The 19081-nt window shown below is 40.0% G+C and overlaps 1 protein-coding gene across 2 annotated transcripts in view; it reads left to right on the top strand.

Annotated features, from left to right (window-relative positions):
• The first annotated feature begins 4450 nt into the window (after window positions 1-4450).
• The window catches only part of MYO1E (myosin IE), a 146596-nt gene continuing 131965 nt past the window's right edge, over window positions 4451-19081 (top strand). Inside the window, exon 1 of one of the 2 annotated variants that reach the window (XM_037910559.2) lies at window positions 4451-4820. In XM_037910559.2, coding sequence (XP_037766487.1) covers window positions 4818-4820 — 3 coding nt within the window. In that variant the 5' untranslated portion in view covers window positions 4451-4817. The remainder of the gene's footprint in view (window positions 4821-19081) is intronic. The other variant, XM_037910560.2, reaches the window with a different exon arrangement.

The raw sequence follows: 19081 nt of genomic DNA on the forward strand, positions 1-19081 counted from the left end.
TCACCCTCTGGATTGATTTCTCTTTTTTCTTTCTTTCAAGGTTTACATAACTTTTCCAAGTTCAAGTGAAACACTGAGCAAACTGTTTTTTCCAGTTACAATAGAACTACTGCTACTCACCTTCTGCTGGAGAATAAAGCATGAAGCTCAGCTCTTACAAACTCCAGCTCACTTTTAGCACTGTCAGATACGTTTGTGTTAATAGCAGTCTGTGGTTATATTTACTATCCAACTTTTTTCAATTAAACTGTTTTTCCCCAAAATCACTGTCAAATAATGCCCAGGCCTCATAGGTTTTACTTGGTCAGTAATCAGAGTAGCAGCCATTAGTCAGTCTGTATCTGCAAAAAGAAAAGGAGGACTTGTGGCACCTTAGAGACTAACACTTGAGCATAAGCTTTCGTGAGCTACAGCAAGCTCACGAAAGCTTATGCTCAAATAAATTTGCTAGTCGCTAAGGTGCCACAAGTACTCCTTTTCTTTTTGTCAGTAATGTAAGCAGAGTTGAGCTGAGGAGGCGATGTTTTGATTTTTCAAAACCAAAACCAAGCATGGCTCAGATCCAAGGGAGCTGTTCTATTTTATGCAAACCACTAAAGTTTGTGGGACTAAACGGAAGGCCAGATAAATTGTTTTTGTTCCTTTTCTATAATGAACAAACCAGGGTGGTCTGGATATTGCAATATCTCATCAATCAGGTTTTATGTTTGCAAATCAAATCAGGCCTGGTTCTTCAGATCCAGTTTGAGAACCAAAGCAGGAGTGGCTCAGATCCACTTTGCAAACCAGCATCCCAATTCTGTCCTCAGAGCCATGAAGACAGACCTGTTTACCTCTAGGGAGCTCCATTGACTTTCATCTACCCACACAAGTCGAATTGCAGAATCAGAACACATCCCAGGAATGGTTCAGACCTCTGTTCTATTTTATCCAGACCACCAAAGTTTCAGGAAGGCCTGTTGGATAAAAAGATTCCACTTATGGCTAATCTCTAAAATATTGTCTGCTTGGAGCTTTTTTTAAAAAAATAAAATTAACCACTGCCTGTTTCCACATTCAGTGATTAATTGAAAAAAAAAAAAGAAAAAATAATATGCAGTGGTTAACAAATAAATAGCAGCTACGGGCAGTGGTTTTTAAAAATTGTTTGGAAGGCACACAATCATTATGTATCTAATTGTAAGATTTTATATTTTTGTTTTCTATATTACGTTCTGATGGTGCCTATATGCCCCAGTTAGGATCCCACTGAAGCCAATGTAATTACTCCTCAGCTTAAATCACATTCAGAAGTACTTTCAGAATCACAGCCCTAGATCTTAAACTTTTGGGGACAGAGACGGTCTTCTTAGGACTTGAATACCTAGAAAATTACTGAATTATTCTTAAATTAGGACAACCTAACTGGCATGGACACCTTATGTGGATACTGGTATAAAGATGCTTTGTCCTCTTCCTTAGCAGTATAAAAGTTTTATATGTGTAACCAGGCACAGACTCACCAGCGGCACCCCCTGCTGGTCATCTCTTGGAATTAGCCAACCAGCCTCCAGAGCACCCTCTTCAGGACAGTGTCTCACCTTGAGGCTGGCTCCCATGTCCCTCCCAGGACCCCAGTGCCCCTTTCACTAGGTAGCCCACAGTTCTGGATCTCCCCCTCCCAGGGAAACCCCCCACCTACTATCCCTGCCTCACCTCAGTCATAGGCTCCTGCCAGTCACCAGCTAGTTCCCACACCCTGGGGCAGACTGCAGTATGAGCCACTCATCACAGGCAAGATTGGGTTTGGACCTGCTGCCTCGGTCTAACCATGGGCTGTCCCCTGCAACCCCAGTACCAGTTGGGCTTAATGCTAGGCCACAGCCTGGGGCTTTCCTGGCTGGAGCTCCCCAGGCCCTTCCCCAGCCCTGCTCCAATCTAGGTACTCTGCTTGGGTCCCTACAACCAAGTCCCTCCCTCTCAGAAGCTAGAGACAGTCTAAGCTTCTGGCTCACAGCCTTTATAGAGCCAGTTGGGCCCTGATTGGGCCGTGGCCCCCAGCTGAGGCTGCTTCCTCAATCAGCCCGGCTACCTTCCTCTGCTCCAACCCTCTCCCAGGGCTATCTTAAACCCCTCTGGGTCCAAGTGCGTGTCCACCCCGCTACAATATTGATTTAGCTTTTTTTTTATAGGGCGACAAAACAGCAAGAGCATACACACTACAATCGGACTTTTATTGCGAAAAATGCCCAGTTTTGGCGACAAAAAACTTCCACCCCTACCAGAGACTTTTGTCTTTTCCCCTCCCTTTATTGTCAACAAAGAGCGAGTGTAGACACTGCTGATTGTTTTGTCGACAGAACTGGCTTCCGCCAGTATCCCACAATGCCTGCCCTGATTGCTCAGCTCAGTGTTTTGATCTCTGCTGCCCTGCAGGCATGGGCCCCTCCCCTTTCAAAGCTCCGGGGAAGTATCTGTGTGCTGCTCACTTTGAGGAACAAACAAAGAGCGAATCACTGGCATGCTCTTGTTCTGCCCTGCACTAGGAACACAGCAGCAGGCAGGGAGGCAGATTGCTGTGCTGCTTTGCTCTTCATCAGCATGAAGAGTTCACAGAGCCGCTCATGATGCTGCTCTCTGCAGCTGAGGGGGCTGTGGGAGAACTCAGAGAGAATCCCAAGATATGCAGCGATCAGCCACAACACTGCACGGTGGGATACGTACCCATGGTGCAATGCTCACCCTATCGATGATGGTGGCCCCAATGTGTGTTATACTAATAAAATAAAAACCAGCAGGATCTTATTAAAGGGAAAAAGGCAAAATACCACATTTATTGTGAATACAGAAAGAATCATAGTAAGCAGTTAGTTATAGCTATAACATTTCATTCAATCTCATCTTTATTCACACATTCATTCATACACACACACACACACAGGTTCTGCAAGGTTGTTATCATAGTAAGCAGTTAGTTATAGCTATAACATTCCATTCAATCTCATATTTATTCACACATTCATTCATACACACACACACACACACACAGGTTCTGCAAAGTTGTTATCATAGTTACCAGCCTTAGAGTTGCTCATGCCAAGCCACTGGCCAGGTGGCCTGGACATGAGGAGGGAGCAGGGCCCTGTCAGATGCTCATCTGATGCTCCCGGAAGTTGGTTTGCAGAATCAGACCCCAAAGTTCTCACTTTTTAGAGTCTATTTTTATAGGAATTTCTTCCTAGGCCAGTCTATGGGAATTGCTTCATCATGCTGTTGCTGAATCAATCAACAGATAGCACATTCCTGACGGCTCCGTGCTGCTAAATGTTATCTTGTTCTTTGGTTCTCCCATTCTTGAGGCTGTTGGGTGGATTCCAGTCTGCCCTCCGGGGGTCCTCTGCTTATTTCCACTTGACGCCTTCTTCGGCCGATGGACACTGGATTCTTAGGCTGGCACCTCCCTGATCATTCAGTTATTATCCACACCAAGCATCCATCCACATACATCCTCTATCTCTATTTTAATCACAATTGTTAATACAACAAAAGGGCGGGGAGTCTCTGGGTGCTGTTTCTGTTGTTAGAGTATTGCTTTGAGTCTCTCTCTCTCTGTGAATTGCTTTGAGAGCAGACTCTGTCTTAGAATGTACTAACACAATTAGCAGCTTGCAAGTTTCACACAGAGAGGGAGAGAAACAGTACCAAAAACCAAGAGACCTCTTAATTAGTAATACCTTGGAATTTAAATTATGGGGAATCAAACTCATTTGTGATTTTAATACAGAACTTCTTTAATATGATCCAACATGTGGACATGATCTGTCGCCAAAGGGAGCAAGTGTGAACACCCTTTGGTGATTTTTGTTTGGTCAACTTTTGGGTGTCTACATAAGTTTTGTCAACAAAACTTGGTAGTGTAGACAAGCCGATACAGGAAGAGGAATATGCTTGTGTGTAGCCATGCCTACACTATAAAGTTTTGTCAGTATAACTACATCAGCAAGGGGTGTGAAAAAAATCACATACACCCCCTAGCCAACATAACTGTGCCAGGAAAACTGCAGTGCAGAGGTCAAAAGGAGTGCTTTCGGGGAGGTAGGGTAGCTATGCCAGCGGAAGAACTCCTGTCAGCATATCCTGCTGCATCTACACTAGGGAGCTCTGCTGGGATAGCTCTGGTGACAAAGCCTCTAGTGTAGACCAGGCCTCAGTAACAGCTGTTGGTCATGGCTGCTCTTGAGCAAGTGCTCTGGCTGGCTGTGGCTTGTTCTGGACAGGAGCACTGGGACACTGCCAAGGGCACGCCCAGGAACAAAAAACAAACTCAAGAAGTTGCAGGGGGCAGACAAAGACTACAAAATCCAGAGGCCCTTGTGGCTGCTCCAGCGGCAGCAGCTCCACGCGGCCAGCTGCTAGGATCTCCCTCAGGAATGACGCTATAAAAACAAACCGTGATTGGCCAGGTCCGAGCTGAATTCTCCATTTATGGACAGAGCGGCTGGGGCTGGACTCCGGGGCAGCGGCTGCACAGGCGGAGCGCGGCTCTCGCTCCCACTCCCGGGCCGGGCACACACGCCGCTGAAGAGCCGAGTGCCCGTCAGAGCATGAGAGGAGCCTCCAGCCTGTGAGGCTGCTGACGCCCGTCCGCCCGCCCGCATGGGGTCCGCGCTGGCCTCCCCTCTGCGCCGCTGAGCTTGGGTCCCTCGCTGCCCGCTTGGCGGACGCTGGACGCTAACCGAGGGGGAGGAAACCAGCCCCGTCCCCGCCTCCCGGATCCACGGGCAGCCTGTGCGGAGCAGCAGCGGCAGACGGGGCAGCCACCGCGGCAGCGCAGCGAGATGGTGAGTGAGCGAGCCGGGCTGGCAGGCGCAGCCCGCGGGAGGGCGGGGTGGGGGGACTGGGGGGACAGACAGATCTCCCCTGTGCGCTGCCCGTGGGGGGCACCGCGGGAAGGGTGGAGGGGGGACTGCCCCAGGCTGATTGCCCCGTGCCGGGGACCCGGCGTGGTGCTGCGGTTACCGTGCCCGCCCTGTCGGTGTGTGCTGAGCGGGCTTTCAGGGCTCGCCCCCCGGGCACACAGCCCACCCCAGCCGCGGAGCCTTCCTTCATCGTGTGCCTGGCGCCCCCCTCCACAGAAGCCTCCTCTGGCCAGCTCTCGGGTGCCGAAAGTTACTGCCAGGCCTGTTTCTTGTCCCAGGAACAGCAGGTACCGTCCCCCGCGGGACCCGAGCCAGCCGCCTCCGTCCCGCTGCGGGTGGCACTTCTTGGCGAGGATGGAGAGTAGCTCTTGCCAAGCAGCCGGTTGCTGGCTGCCCCGAAAGTGGGACTCTGGGTTGCCAGGTGCCAGCGCTAAGGCGGGCAAGGACAGGCGGCGCCTTATGTGGGCAGATCACCTGGGGAGAGCCGTGTTCACCGCGTCAGGGAGAAGCAGCCTCCCGAGCCGACCTGGGGTAGGGAGAGCTGGCGGGGTCCGGGGAACCGACAGAGACCTCGCTTTAGGCTCCCTCGCCCAAATAAACGCTCCCGTTTAGCACTGGCTGCCCTAGCAAGGTGAGCCTAGCTGCCCAGTTTGTATCAGGCGGAACTGAGAGCGGCAGAAACATGGTTGGTACAGGGGGAATTAAAACGTTTTTTCTCCTGCTCTTCCTTGTGTGTGAGAGAAGTACCTATTGTATGCTCTTCTCCTTACACCGGACTGCCCAATGGTGTTTTAGCACCTGTTAGTACAGTATGTGTATAATGAATATAACCACGGGATTTGGAAAAAAGTAAGAGAAGGGCCACACCAAAAAAGTCTCACGCATTTGCTGTGAACTATGGCTGGTTGAAAATGTAGGGAAAAAAAATCTATTAAAAAATCTGGGTGTTTCCCAATTTCAGCCAAATTAATTTTTTCATGGGAGGTACCTGGTTTTGATTCGCCTCGTGCCCCCCCCTCCCCCCCGGCTAAAACCTGAAAACCCCAAAATTGAATTTTTTTTTTTGTTTGGTTGTTTTTTCAACCATTTTCCTGATGTTCTTGTTTTTTTTTTTTTTTTTACTTTTTGATGAAAAGTTTAAACTTTCTATTGAAAAAATCATTTTCCAACAACCTCTACTATAAATATTAATCTGGGAGCTATAGGTGCATATTCTGATATAGTGATATAGTATTATCCTAGGGTGACCATATGTCCTGGTTTTATAGGGCCAGTCCCAATATTTGGGGCTTGTTCTTATATAGGCACCAATTACCTCCCACACCCTGTCCTGATTTTTCACACATGCTGTCTGGTCACCCTATATTACATTGCCTTTTGCTTGAATTTAAAGATATGTAAAGGACCAGTCAAAGTTAGAAACACAATGGGCCAAATTCATCCTTAGTGTTATTCCTTTGAACCCAGAGGTAAATATAGCCCAGTACATTTCTGGTAAATAATAAAAGTTGTGAATTCCGCTGTGGTTTCCTGGAGAGAACATTAGATTTAGTTTTGTTGTTCACAACAATTATGTAATTTTCTACTTTGTAACAAGTGTGGGAACACAACTCCAGGACAGGCATAGATATTTTATGACAGCCCTGGGCCACAGACTCTGTTTGTTAAGAAACTTACATTTAGCAATTAGCACTTTCAGTGTTGCTTTTATGAAGATCCCAAGTCACATGGAATTGTTGTCACAGAGCTGGGCCTTCCAAACAATCTTCTCAAGCAGAATGGAACAGTTAGTCACATCTCCCCAAATTACCACTGCTATTATTATAGCTCTGTCATTGTGCACACAGCTATACAGAAGATGATGACACTGTTCCTGCCACAAGAATTTTATAGTCTGAATTAGTCATACTGAAGAAAGATTGGATTCCATCTGAGCTAAGATTCTATTATGCAAGGTGCTGAACATGGTGCTGATGCAATATAGAACTTAAGGGCATGTATAATTTTAAACATGTGATTTGTCCCATAAAGAGTATATCTGAGGACAGTTCTTTCCTGTTATATATATCCTACTTTGTCCCCATGAGTTTCACATGTCTGTTGCACTATAATCTTCATGGCAGTCAGAATTGCTTAACATTGTGCCTGTCTATTCTCCATTTTGGATTTATTTTATTTACTGTATATCAGTGTGATGAAGGGCAAAGATGCTTTTGGAAGGTAGCGACATGGTAATGATGTCACAGAATAGATGGTACTTTGCAGTGTTCTTCAGGCTACATCTATAAACCCATCCTTGTCTAGCACCCATGTCTTAGAGCAAGTGTTTGGGCCAACTTGTGAGCAGATGGACATAGTGATAGGCAGCCAAAAGACTATGTATGTGCGGCAGATGTGATTGTTAAGGCCAAGATTCTTAGCTAGGAACTTTGAAACAGCTGGCTCTGCTGAATGTCCACTATGAGTACGGAGAGGCACCATCACTAAACCATCTCTGAGTTGGATTAACTGTGAAAAAACTAAGGGTTCTGCTGCTAAATTTTTGGCTCTACTAACAGTGTTGAATGGTAGGCATTAATTACAAAGAAGTCTCCTGCTGAATAGCAATAGCTTATGTTTATACATCATCTTTGATGCCAAAGTATTCCAGATAATTATTTCAGCTACCTGTGGAGTGGAATGCTGTAATGTTACTCATTAGTTTAGGATAGGAAGTGAAAAAGAATTCTATATCCTGGGAGAATGGGCCAAATCCTGTAACCCCTGAATCTGAAACATTTAGCTGATTTGGCAAAAAACTTATTTCTGAAATGCAGTGGGCAAAAACCCTTGACTTATGAATTCCAAAGTGTTTTTATTTTCCAAGATTCACTCTGGAACTTGTTCTGATTTTAAGATTCTTAGTTTGTGCAAGGTCTGGGACCATAATAATCAAAACTTCTGAAAATTTCCGTGGAAAGTTTGAGTGTGCAAGGAACATAAGATTGGGCTGTTAGCTTGCAACACATTTTAAAGGACATCCACTTTGATTCAGTTTCTAAGCCCCTGTTTTATACAAGATGCATGAGAGGTCTTTTTAAGAAGATATTAGGCTAGCAATCAGCAGAGATAACTAATGCAAGGCTTTACTATAGCACTGAATTGAATCTGTCATTCAGGTTCCAATAGGCACCTGCAGTTCACATAGTATTGATTAACGTGAGTAAGTATGTTCTAAAAATCACAATTTCATAATGATTGGAGACACATTTTCATAAAAAATTGTGAAAGGACTTTTAATCGGAATACCGATTTTGACCCTATGAATATTCTGCTACTTTCATAAAGAATCTGTTATCATTACTGTACCTTTCATTTTAGTTATGAATGCTTTCTTTGTGAGTTACCTTTCCTGAATGTTTTAGATGCCTTATTAATTTTGGTGACAGAGCTTTGACACGTAACACAGAAAGGGTGTCATAAAGATTAAATGTCTTAGAAATTGAAAAATTAAATATTTCAGCAGCTAACAATATTCAATATTTCAAACAAATTCTCTTACAGATTAAAGTTCTAATGAATGCTTATTTCAGTTAGAGGGTCTGTCATTTTGAAAGAGTCTGTTACATGAACCATGTAGCAAAGCAAATTTAACATGTATTACTTTTAATATATTACATCCTGGTAAATTTGTCATGATAAAGGATGAACTTACTGTTGGTAGTAAACCTAAATAAAATAGTTTTTGAATGCTCTCCAGTAGAAAATTGAGAAACTTTACTGGAGAACCCTGTAGTCACTAAAAACTGATCAATACTTCTAACATACTGTCATTTCTACACTTTGTTACAAACTCCATTGATTACCTGCAAAGAATGGATGACATATATCATTGCCTGTATATTGTTGCTTTAACATTCTATTTGTTTACATCCAGCCAGCCCTAGTCTGAAAAGACTTATTTCCTGTGTAATGGCTACTATGCCAATAATTTAGACTATGCATCCAACATGTAATTTATATAATATTAAATATGCCTAGCTCCATTTGTTTCCAGATCTTATATGGATTCCTCCCCCTTCTCTGTCTTGAATTTATTACTATTTTGGGGGAGGGGGGGAGGAGTAAGGGTTTGTTATATAGAGTTAATTTAATAGTAAGGAATGGCATTTTTACATAAAGTACCATATTTAGACCATGGCAATACATTTTTCGTCATACATTTAATACCTGCTTTTATTCCTGCAGTTGTATATACGTATGGAACACATTGGGCATATATATGTTCATCATACTTTTAAGTTATCTTAATTAAATTTAAATATTTTGTGATAAAAGAACAAGATCTCAGTCCTGTGCATGTTCTTAAAGAGATCACCATATCTCCATATGTAGATGGAGGAGATTCTTGTCTGCATCTCCTTTTCTGGGAGAATTTTCATCCTCACAATATGTGGAAGGTCTGGGTCAGATGACACTATTGTTTTTACTTTGATTTTGCTCTAATGTTTTTGGGGCCTGTTTCAGAGCCCCCTGAATCAATGAGAGTTTTCCCATTAACTTCAGTGGGCTTTGGTTAAATCTCTTGGTGAGGCTACAATATTTGCCATACATCAGTGGATGTTATTTTCAACTGCATTCAAATGCATTTTTGTACCTTGTAAAATTTGTTTATTTTTTTTATTTTTATTTAGAACCAGAAATGATAGTGCTAGGAGTGTCAGTGGAAATTGGTGACCCTGAATTTCTTTTCCCATATTTTGCTGTTGAACCACTGGAAAGCTGAATCTTTGTTTAAGAGTGAAGTATAAAGAACCAATATGGCCTCTTATTTATTCCTTTTTTCTCCCACCCAAAAAAATCTAACAAAAAATGTCTTCTCCTGTAGATACATTTGAAATTGTTGTAGTCTAAATAGCGTGTGATTTATTAATTTAATGAAGTAATTTTTTAAATTACTGGATCAGTGGAGCATGACTTTAAAAAACTTATTTCCAAATAGCACTGCAAGAAAGTCTGTTTTGTCAGGTATTCTTTTTTCCTTCAGTAAAATCAGTCTGAGCTCCCAACTATGAGGAGCCATAGTTTTAAGATTGTCTACATTCAGATCAAAGCCATACTTTAAAAGTTTTAGCACTGTTTTCCTGAAACCCCGAAGAGGGATTTTCCCTGCCCCCTCCCCCTCACAATTTCTTTGCTAGCCAATTTGTCTATCGATAATCCACATAGGAATTATTTTACTTCTTAGAAAACTTGTAGGCTAGTCTACATTTATAACAGCTACTTAAAAGTGTTAATTAAAAAAAATTAACTAACAATGTGCTGAAACTTAAATCACATTCCCCAGGCACTATATTAAATTCCTATTGGTTTTCATAACTGTTTTTATTCATTTTGCTATTGTGATATTTATAAATGAGAAGATGAAGATTTGTGAGGTTGTTTTTTTATTTATAGTCTTGCTTACTGTACATCCTTCTTTATAATGAAACTCCCCCAGAATGCACAGGGCCTGACCGTGTAAGGAGCTGAGATTTCAATTACAGCGGAGATACCTCCGTACCTCTCCTGAAGTACTCAGCATCTTTTAAGGATCTTGAAGTTATTTTACTTAGTGTTAAAATCAGTCCTGCTGCTCTTTCCCTATGTAATGTTATGAAACATTCCAAGAAACTGATGATAAATGAGATGTTACAAGTCTGAATTCAAGACAAAATTGTATTGGGATGTTTATTGCAGATATTTCTTGCCCAGATCTGTTTATCAAGTTAGGGTATACTGTATTTAAAACAGCTCAAACAGCAATAAGAGTTCATTAATTTTCTTTGCTATCCTTTCTTTTTGTGAAGTAAAGGCTACAGAAATTGTTAGTAGTTCATTCAGTGGGAGAGACCCAGTCTTGCAAAACCTTATTCATGTGAATGGTTCTTACTCACAGTCAAGATCCATTGACCCTACTCTTCTGACTCAATTCCATAGATTCGTTTTGCCAACTTTCCATTTTAAATTTTTCATTAAAAAATGAAGTGAAACTCAGGAAATTCATCTGCAACTGTGTAGTCTGCATGGCTTCATCACAAAAGTTTAAAATGGCCTAGCAAAGTTCTTAACAAAACTGGGCTGAGGTATTTGTTTGCAATAAAACGTCTAGACCTGGTCTGCGTGGTGCAACAAAACTGGCCTGCATTATCACAATGCAGAGACTTCCATAGCCTGGCCAGTTTTGGGGTCCAGATACAGAGCCTGTTGACTTATGTGCTGGAAAAATAAAAATCTTTTTGAATTAATAGTGTGCTGTCTTTCACCCCTCACTTGCAGTAGTGCCATAATCTTAAACAGCTTTAAAATTAAGATTGCTCCCATGAGTATGGTAAACTGGATTTGGCTCTATATAATCTGAGAGTAACATATTTGACATTCACAGGCAGATATAATGCAATTTTAACTAAAATAAAAAATGTTCCTATATTTCTAAAAAATACAAACCCAAAGACCCCAACAAAGATTTCGTTTGCCTCCTCTGGCAGTTTCTACTGTAGATTATTTCAGCAGAAATAATTGTGTATCACTCTTTTGTTACCTGGTGTGTTTGTGTGTGAGGTTTTCCCAAAGAAAATAGACAGGATAAATAATATGTTGCTTTTTATCTAGAATCATTTACAAATCCTGGAACCAGACAAAATCAAGTTTGCTCAAGTCAAATGAAAACATGTGTTTATATACTGCCATTCTGAAACCAACATTGCAGTGCTAATCATTTTGTCCTACTGTAAATGTCAGAATTTGCCTCTCCTCTTGGCATTGCTGTTATCCTCCTTTCCTCTTTTTCTCTCCCTTCTTAACATAGATGTGGGTGGACTGGTTTGGATTTTAAAAAAGGAAGAAATAATAACACTTTTTCTGTACAGAGATTGAACTATATTTAGTGGCAATAGAGCTAAATACATGGGGCCCAATCCTGAAAGGTGCTGAGAATGTCCTGAATGGTGTTGAGTGCCTTCAGCCCCCATGGAAATCAATGAGTGTGAAAACATCTTAATGAGCCTTTGAAGGTGCTCAGTACTTTGCAGGAGTGGGCCCTAAAATAGCTAATGTATGGAGCAAATTGTGACCTTGTACTATACCTTTCTCCCTTTCCTATAAGAAATTTACAAGCAAAATATTTTATGCTTTTGTACTTGAAGGGTGCTTTTCTGACTGTAGACAGTAGCATTAGCCATAACCCTGTCCTCTGCCAAATGTGGAATAGTAGAGCAGAATAACAGCATGTGCTTTGCATTATGTGAACTCTGTGTCTAGAGGTGCATGCATGGAAAAATTTCCTAGCTACATGGTGTTCATGTCTGGCTGATATATAAGACGAAAGTACAGTAGTTATTCAACAGCAAAACTAATGATTTGTAATGCATGTGTGGGTTTTGTTTGGGTTTATTTTCTTTTGGTACAGGTTGTACTTCCCCCTTGTATAATTTTTCTTTATCTCTTTCTAGAGCAGTGATTTCAGCCTTTTTTAAAAGCGATTTTATAGATACATTGTGTGTTATGCATCAATTTTTCTTTTAAAAGTAGAGGCTCACTTTTTAAGTCCAAACAATGCACACAAAATGTTGCGGTTGCATTTGCATTCACAATTGCCACAACTGTACCTACAAATCAGAAATTGCACATGCAATTTGGACATGTCATGCATGATTTGTGTGTGTAGTTAGTTTTGCACACACTTTTTGTACAGGGGTCTCTGCCCTCCGGTTTTTGGCTTGTTTTTCATATATGTCTAGTCTGCTAAATATTAAATTTTTTACTGATGCAGAAGGAAGTAAAGTGAAAATGTTGTCAATGAATTGTTTGCGGTCATTCATTCCACAGGTAGCTTTCTCTTGAGATTAATTAAGTCAAGGGATAATTTGCAGCAGTGTTATACCATTGGTTATGCAGAAAATCTCTCATTTAAATAAGCTGCCCTGAAGCAAAAAGGTTGTATGGTAAAATGTCAAGGCAAGATAATCATCTGCTCCCATATAACTAGAAATATCCCCAAAGAAAATAATTTGTTGCCCAGCTCTTAACAGAAGTTTTAGTAAAATAAGTTACGATGAAAATCAATGTATTTTCTTGCAGAAATATAATTTCAGCTATTTTCCCTAGAAATAAAAATCATATTGAAAAACAGACTATAAAAATGATATTAAAGGCCAGTGTTGTACTCTGGTATTTTCTATCCCCAACTTTAACAAAAAAACCCACATATATAGGGTTGGCAGAATTTGATTTTTATATATCTATAAAACTTTGACAAATAATATTGATTTTTAAGCTTTTACAAAGATTTTTATTGATTTAAATTTTTATAGTTTTGGAAAATTATGGGGGAGGTTTCAGACTAATTATTTAATGAGTGGACATTGAAATTCAAAGAGTTAAAGCTTTACAGCCATTAAAATGCAAACGGTCGACCTAACATGTCAAAATATACAAAGTAAATACCCTTAAATCAAACTCTAGTAAGTTCTGGAGCAGCGTTTTTTCTCACTTTCCTATCTGTAAATTTTTATTATCTATGGAAATAGTTTTCCTTGGTTTGTGGGTGTATGGTGAAATTGACATTTATCGTCATTTACCAGTAAAAATGCAATCCTTCTAAGTCAACTTTTGTATAAGAATTGTGAACAGATTTCCTTAATCTTCAAAATTGTAGCAAATTGTCATGTAGTAAAATATGGATGTGACACTGCTGTGTGTGTATGTAGGGAATATGTAAGTAAGTATATTTTTAAATTGACAAGGTTAATCCTGTGCAGGAACAATTTTTTGTTTTGTTTTTGTTTGTTTTTTTGCATCAGCTAACCCTAATTATAATCCCAATCATTGCATTTGGCAGAAAAACCTACAGGACGGGGGGGGGGGGGGGGGGGGGGGGGGAGAGTCTGCTGGAAACAGTGTTATGTTCACTTCATGGAGTTTTCTTCATCTTCTCTCATCATGGAGGAAGGGTTTCTGGCTTTCACATCTTGCTTTGCATATGACCATGGATAACTTGGGGATGACCTTACTGAATTTAAATGGATGGATTTTCAGCTGGTGTCAATCAGTATAGCTCTGTTGAACTCAGTAGTGGTGACTTAAATGGAACTATACTGATTTACATCAGCCTATGATCCGGTCCACTGTGTCAGCCTATTTAGCCATACGATGTGGCTTCATTGTTTTTACCTCTCGCCTTGTATTCTGGTTGTTGCCACACTGATACTTAAGTGATACGTATGGCTTTAAGTCAGTCTGAAGCCATAGGGAAGGAAGACCAAAGTAGTAATTCTTAGAATTGAGGAGAGAGAATGTTTACTTTACAGAAATAAGTATTTGGAAAATACTCCAGATCCTCTACAAACACAGACAAATCAACAGGCTACGGCTTTGGCAGAATGTTATCTTACCTTATAGCTAACTTTCCAAATGGAACCATTTCAGCCCATTGGAATAGCCAATTAAAGTCTCATTTTGAAATGCATTATACAGAGTGTGGTTATTGGAGCTGAGGCTTTACAAATATACAGAACTAAATAATCTTTTAGAGAAAAATCATATTATGGTACTCTTTTTTTTAAAAATGATTTAACCTAAATAGAGCCTAAATTAATAACTTTTTCTTGGGATTTTAAAGCTTTTAGGGGGAGACTTTCAAAAGAAAAAATGAGAACATCTAACTCCCATTGAAGTCCTCTGGGCTTTGGGTGTGCAACTGTCCTTTGTGCCTTTGAAAGTCTCCCCTTATTTACAATGATGTTCTCATACTGTAGGCTTGTAATATCAGCTACACATCTGTGGCGCCAGGTTCCTAGACCAATTCTGCATTACAGGAAAAAAATGCCATCTAAGTATTGTACAGAACAAATTACACATGAAAGCTATGTTAAAAGAACATTAAGGTTGCAGAGTTAAGCATTCAGAAGTAAGGAAAAGACAGAATTAAGGTTGTCTCTGCAAACTTAATTCAGCTCTCTTGTGCATATGCATTATGATAGCCTTTGATTACATGATCACATATTCTTTTTCCACAAGACCAGAATTGATGGTAATTACTTAGGAAGCTATTCAACTTTCTCCTCATTGTTCAGTGTGTGGCCCCATGCCTTATTTACTGCACATGAGTCAACCCCTGCTCTAAAGACAGAATTATTCATTTCTGTATGGGCTTTTCTGTGGTGCTTATCGCTATAGTATCTGAATGCTTCACAAATATTAATGAATTTATTTTTATAACACCTTGTGAGATGAAAGGATGGTATTACCCCCATTTTATTGATGGGGAACCAAGACACAAAGGGAACAGCTCTTCTGGAAATCAGATCCCAGGATCTCAAGTCAACCACTCAGAAAATGAGGAAAACTCAGTTAGTGACCAGCATGAAAAGTTTGGTTTAAGTGACTTGCTTTGTATCAAATAGGAACTCTGGGATAGAAATAATCCAGTTCTCCAGTGCAACATTCCACTGCCTTAACCATAGGACCATCCTTTCTCTACATGCAATTCCCTGTCTCATTCACTACACAATTTATACTGTATGCACCAAATGAGGCAGGGATTCTATAGACAACAGTTGCTGTCACTGCATAATTCTGATTAATCCCCCAACCCCAGGTCCATCCGGTGAACTGAATGAGGCGGGGTCATGTGGAAAAAGGATGTGATTAAGTAATTAAAGACTGTATCTTAATGCATATATTCCTAAGGGAGGTGTATTAAGATTGCACAGACAATCTTAATTCTGGCATTTGCTAATTTTTTATTGTTTGGATTTTCACAAGGATGGCAAAAAGCACATCTCTGGCACAAAGGCTGCCTCCCTACCACATTTCAACTCTCTGCTCCAAAGCCTGGGAATATTAGAACTTCTAATAGACAAGGCTGTCCGATAACTTTATTAATAAATGGTGCTGCCAGGCCTACCTGTAATATAGTGAAGTTTCCATACTAATATGGGCAAATGGAAAATCTGGTAAGCAAAAATTATGTTTAATTCTGACCCTTTTTAAAAATTGTTGAAATAATGTGAGAAAAGTGTCTCAGTTCTCTGCAAAGTCCAGATAAATCATTGTCATCTGTAGAGTTAGTCTGGATTAACACTGGAATAGTTGTAATGATAATTTAGCTCTTGTCATCTGAAGATCTCAAAATGTTTTACAAAGGTGGGTATGTATCATTACCCCTTTTTCACAGATTAGGGAATTTGAGGCACAGAGAGGTTAAGTGATTTGCCTGAGGTCACGAAGCAAGTGGCAGAGCTGGGAATGGAACTGACGTTAGTAGCAAAAAGAACATAGGCTAACAAGGGCAACCGTCCAGATGGGAGCACCATTCTAAAAGTAATGATACTACTTGTTGGAAAGTGCATAAAACCAAAAAATTGCATGGTAAATTTATAAATCCCTCTCTTCCTTAAAGTGTACTAGCTGAATGTAAATCTTCCAGAGTGGTGCAAAGGGGCTATAGCATGAGCCAGATCTGGCTATATATTAACTAAGGGCTTGTCTGCATGGTGCAGCAGTGTGCACTAGAGGAGTGGGAATTCTAAAGTGTACCAGTGCATAACACTGTCTCCTGCTGGTGCTGTTAGAAGCAGGTGCAAGTTAGAGCAGCACCACAGCTGCTATAATTTGCACCAGGATCAGGTGTGGCACTTGGCAGCTCACGGGATTGAGAGAGTGCAAAGATCGCCACCATTTCCCCACTCCATTAAGGCTCCATGCTGAGTGGAGTTCAGCCAGACCCCAGGATTGGGGCCCTAGAGATCACAATACACCATCATAAAATTGGCATGTTATACAGAGCTCACTGTAGGCTCATGTAAATGTGGTTATTTTAATCTAGTTTCTCACTGGCAAATTTGGAAAGGGATGATTTAAGCAAAACTGCGTCTCCAGAAGTTATTTTGATATTTAGTTCAGCAGACTGAAGTCTAAATGAGACATTTTGGCATCCTGTATGTAGGACTTACAGCCTTATAATGGTTAGCTGCATGCATTCCAACACAGGAAGTGTGAGGGCAGCTTTTGTAGCCAGCTCAGAGTCACTCGCTGAATCACCTTAGTCAGCTGAGCTCAAATCTATAAATTGTTTGCTACTGTCACCCTTGTGGTTAATTTAAGTATCTAAGCCCTGTTCATGTCAGAACTGTTCAGCCTCATTTATGACAGTAACAAAGCATGGCCTCTCCATTTTGGCACATGTTCTTCACACTCAGAGTTAAATCTCTTACAAATGTCTCTTATTATGAACGAATAGTACGTGCTGCCAGATCTTTGGGCCAGCACCTTTATAGGTTAACTGCTTGAACTCTGAGATTCCACTTTAGTCATAAGTCTGAAGATTCTAAGCAGTTTGGCAATGTTATTGTTTATTTTTTTGGCAGTTAATGTCAACCTCCATGCCTTTTTTGAGTTGCATTTTACTATTAACAGATATATAGAAAAACAGAGATTAGGATTATTTTTATCAATAATTTGTTTTTTTGCAATGCCAAGCAGCAGCTAAGTATTTTATTTATTTATTTTTTACTTGGATAACAAATTTATAGAAAGCATCAGGGCTTCTGATATTTGCAGTGACAGTACCTCACAATTAAATGTTTTTTACCTTAACACTAATATAAGAACTCTCAACCCTCCCTGTACTAACAGAGGTCTGAATAACTATGCTGACAAAATATTTGAACTTCATGTAGATAAGTATTGCTCACAAATTTTAAATCACATAAAAGTAGTTTGCTGGGTTAAAAGTCCTGTTCATTTTATAGGGTACATACTTGTATACTCAAAAAATTAACAGATGTTTTGGTATGAAATTACCACCACCATGTTTTTGTAATATTCCATAGCAAAAATTGACCTATAAAATATTTTCATGCTCTGTATTCTTCCTGAATGTTTCACAACATTAAGATTACATTAGTTCTGGGGTCTTTGAGCTATAATGGTTCTTTTGGTATCTCATGGACACATTTGATTACCTATAATATTCCCTCTGCTATCTTTCTGCCCATCAAATGGTAGATTTACGATGAGATGGAAAATATTTTGACATTTCATCCATAAACTAGAAGCCATGTGATCCTTTCAATATGAACCCAAATGAAAAATAAGGTACATTTCTAGAAACCTAATCTCAAAAGCCATTTTGTGTAACTTAAAGGCAACATTAGTATGTGAATATCTTAGTCTTCCATGGAGAAAAATGATTCAAACTGTATAAATGGAATATAGATTTCATATGTCTAATAAAAAAAAAAAAACCCTGCACCCTGGAATAAGTCTGTTTTTAGTGCACATCTGCCAAAGGGGAAAAAAATCGTGCAATAAAAGTATGTAAGAATGATTTATAGAAAAACATTTGGAAAGAAATGTCTTTTACTAGAAACATCCCCTTCCAAAATCATAGGAGCTTTATTTTTGTTAATTATAGCATAGTCAGCTTGATTTTTGTTGTTTATGGAAAAATGCAGAGTAAGAATTCCAAAACAACTTATCCTTCTTTGCCTTTTAAACCCTTGATTTTCCACATACTGGCTACTACACATTCGAGACCTGAATTATAAAATGGTTACACATAATTTGTATGTTTCCTGTGGGTTTATTTCCCAGAAGATTGCATGAGGCATGGTTTCTTCAGGTAAATGTCTTGGTTTTGCTGTTTATTAACTTCCTTTCTATTTGAACATGAATCAGAATTTTTAAGTTAATCAGAAAGCTTTTAAAAACTAGAGATGAGGGCAAAGTTAGCAAGACAACATATGTGCAAATTACTCATCAAGAAAATAATCCACCAATGAATGAGACTCTGTATTAGTATGAGCTCCATAGTCTTATTCATGTGTTGACCTTTTTCTTAATGCTACAGATACGTTAGATACTTACTTTCACTCCAATAATTTGTTATGGACCAGTCTTCACCTAGAGAAAACTTCCTTTGAAGTATAGGTTTGCAGCAATCTGAATTGAAATTTTGCATATTGCAATATAGTTAAACAATTCCACTATCTACATTCATTATAAATGGCTTCTATACTGTCCATAACATTTCTGTGGAATGTAAGAAATGCTGGTGTAAAAATGGTACTCCATAAATTTTTATTGCTTTGAGTATCTTGTCCCTAAAACAGGCCTATTTACTTGACTCTAACCATAAAAATAGTCGTCACTCTATGCCTTGT

This window comes from Chelonia mydas, chromosome 10, assembly GCF_015237465.2.
Source record: "Chelonia mydas isolate rCheMyd1 chromosome 10, rCheMyd1.pri.v2, whole genome shotgun sequence".
Taxonomy (NCBI): domain Eukaryota; kingdom Metazoa; phylum Chordata; order Testudines; family Cheloniidae; genus Chelonia; species Chelonia mydas.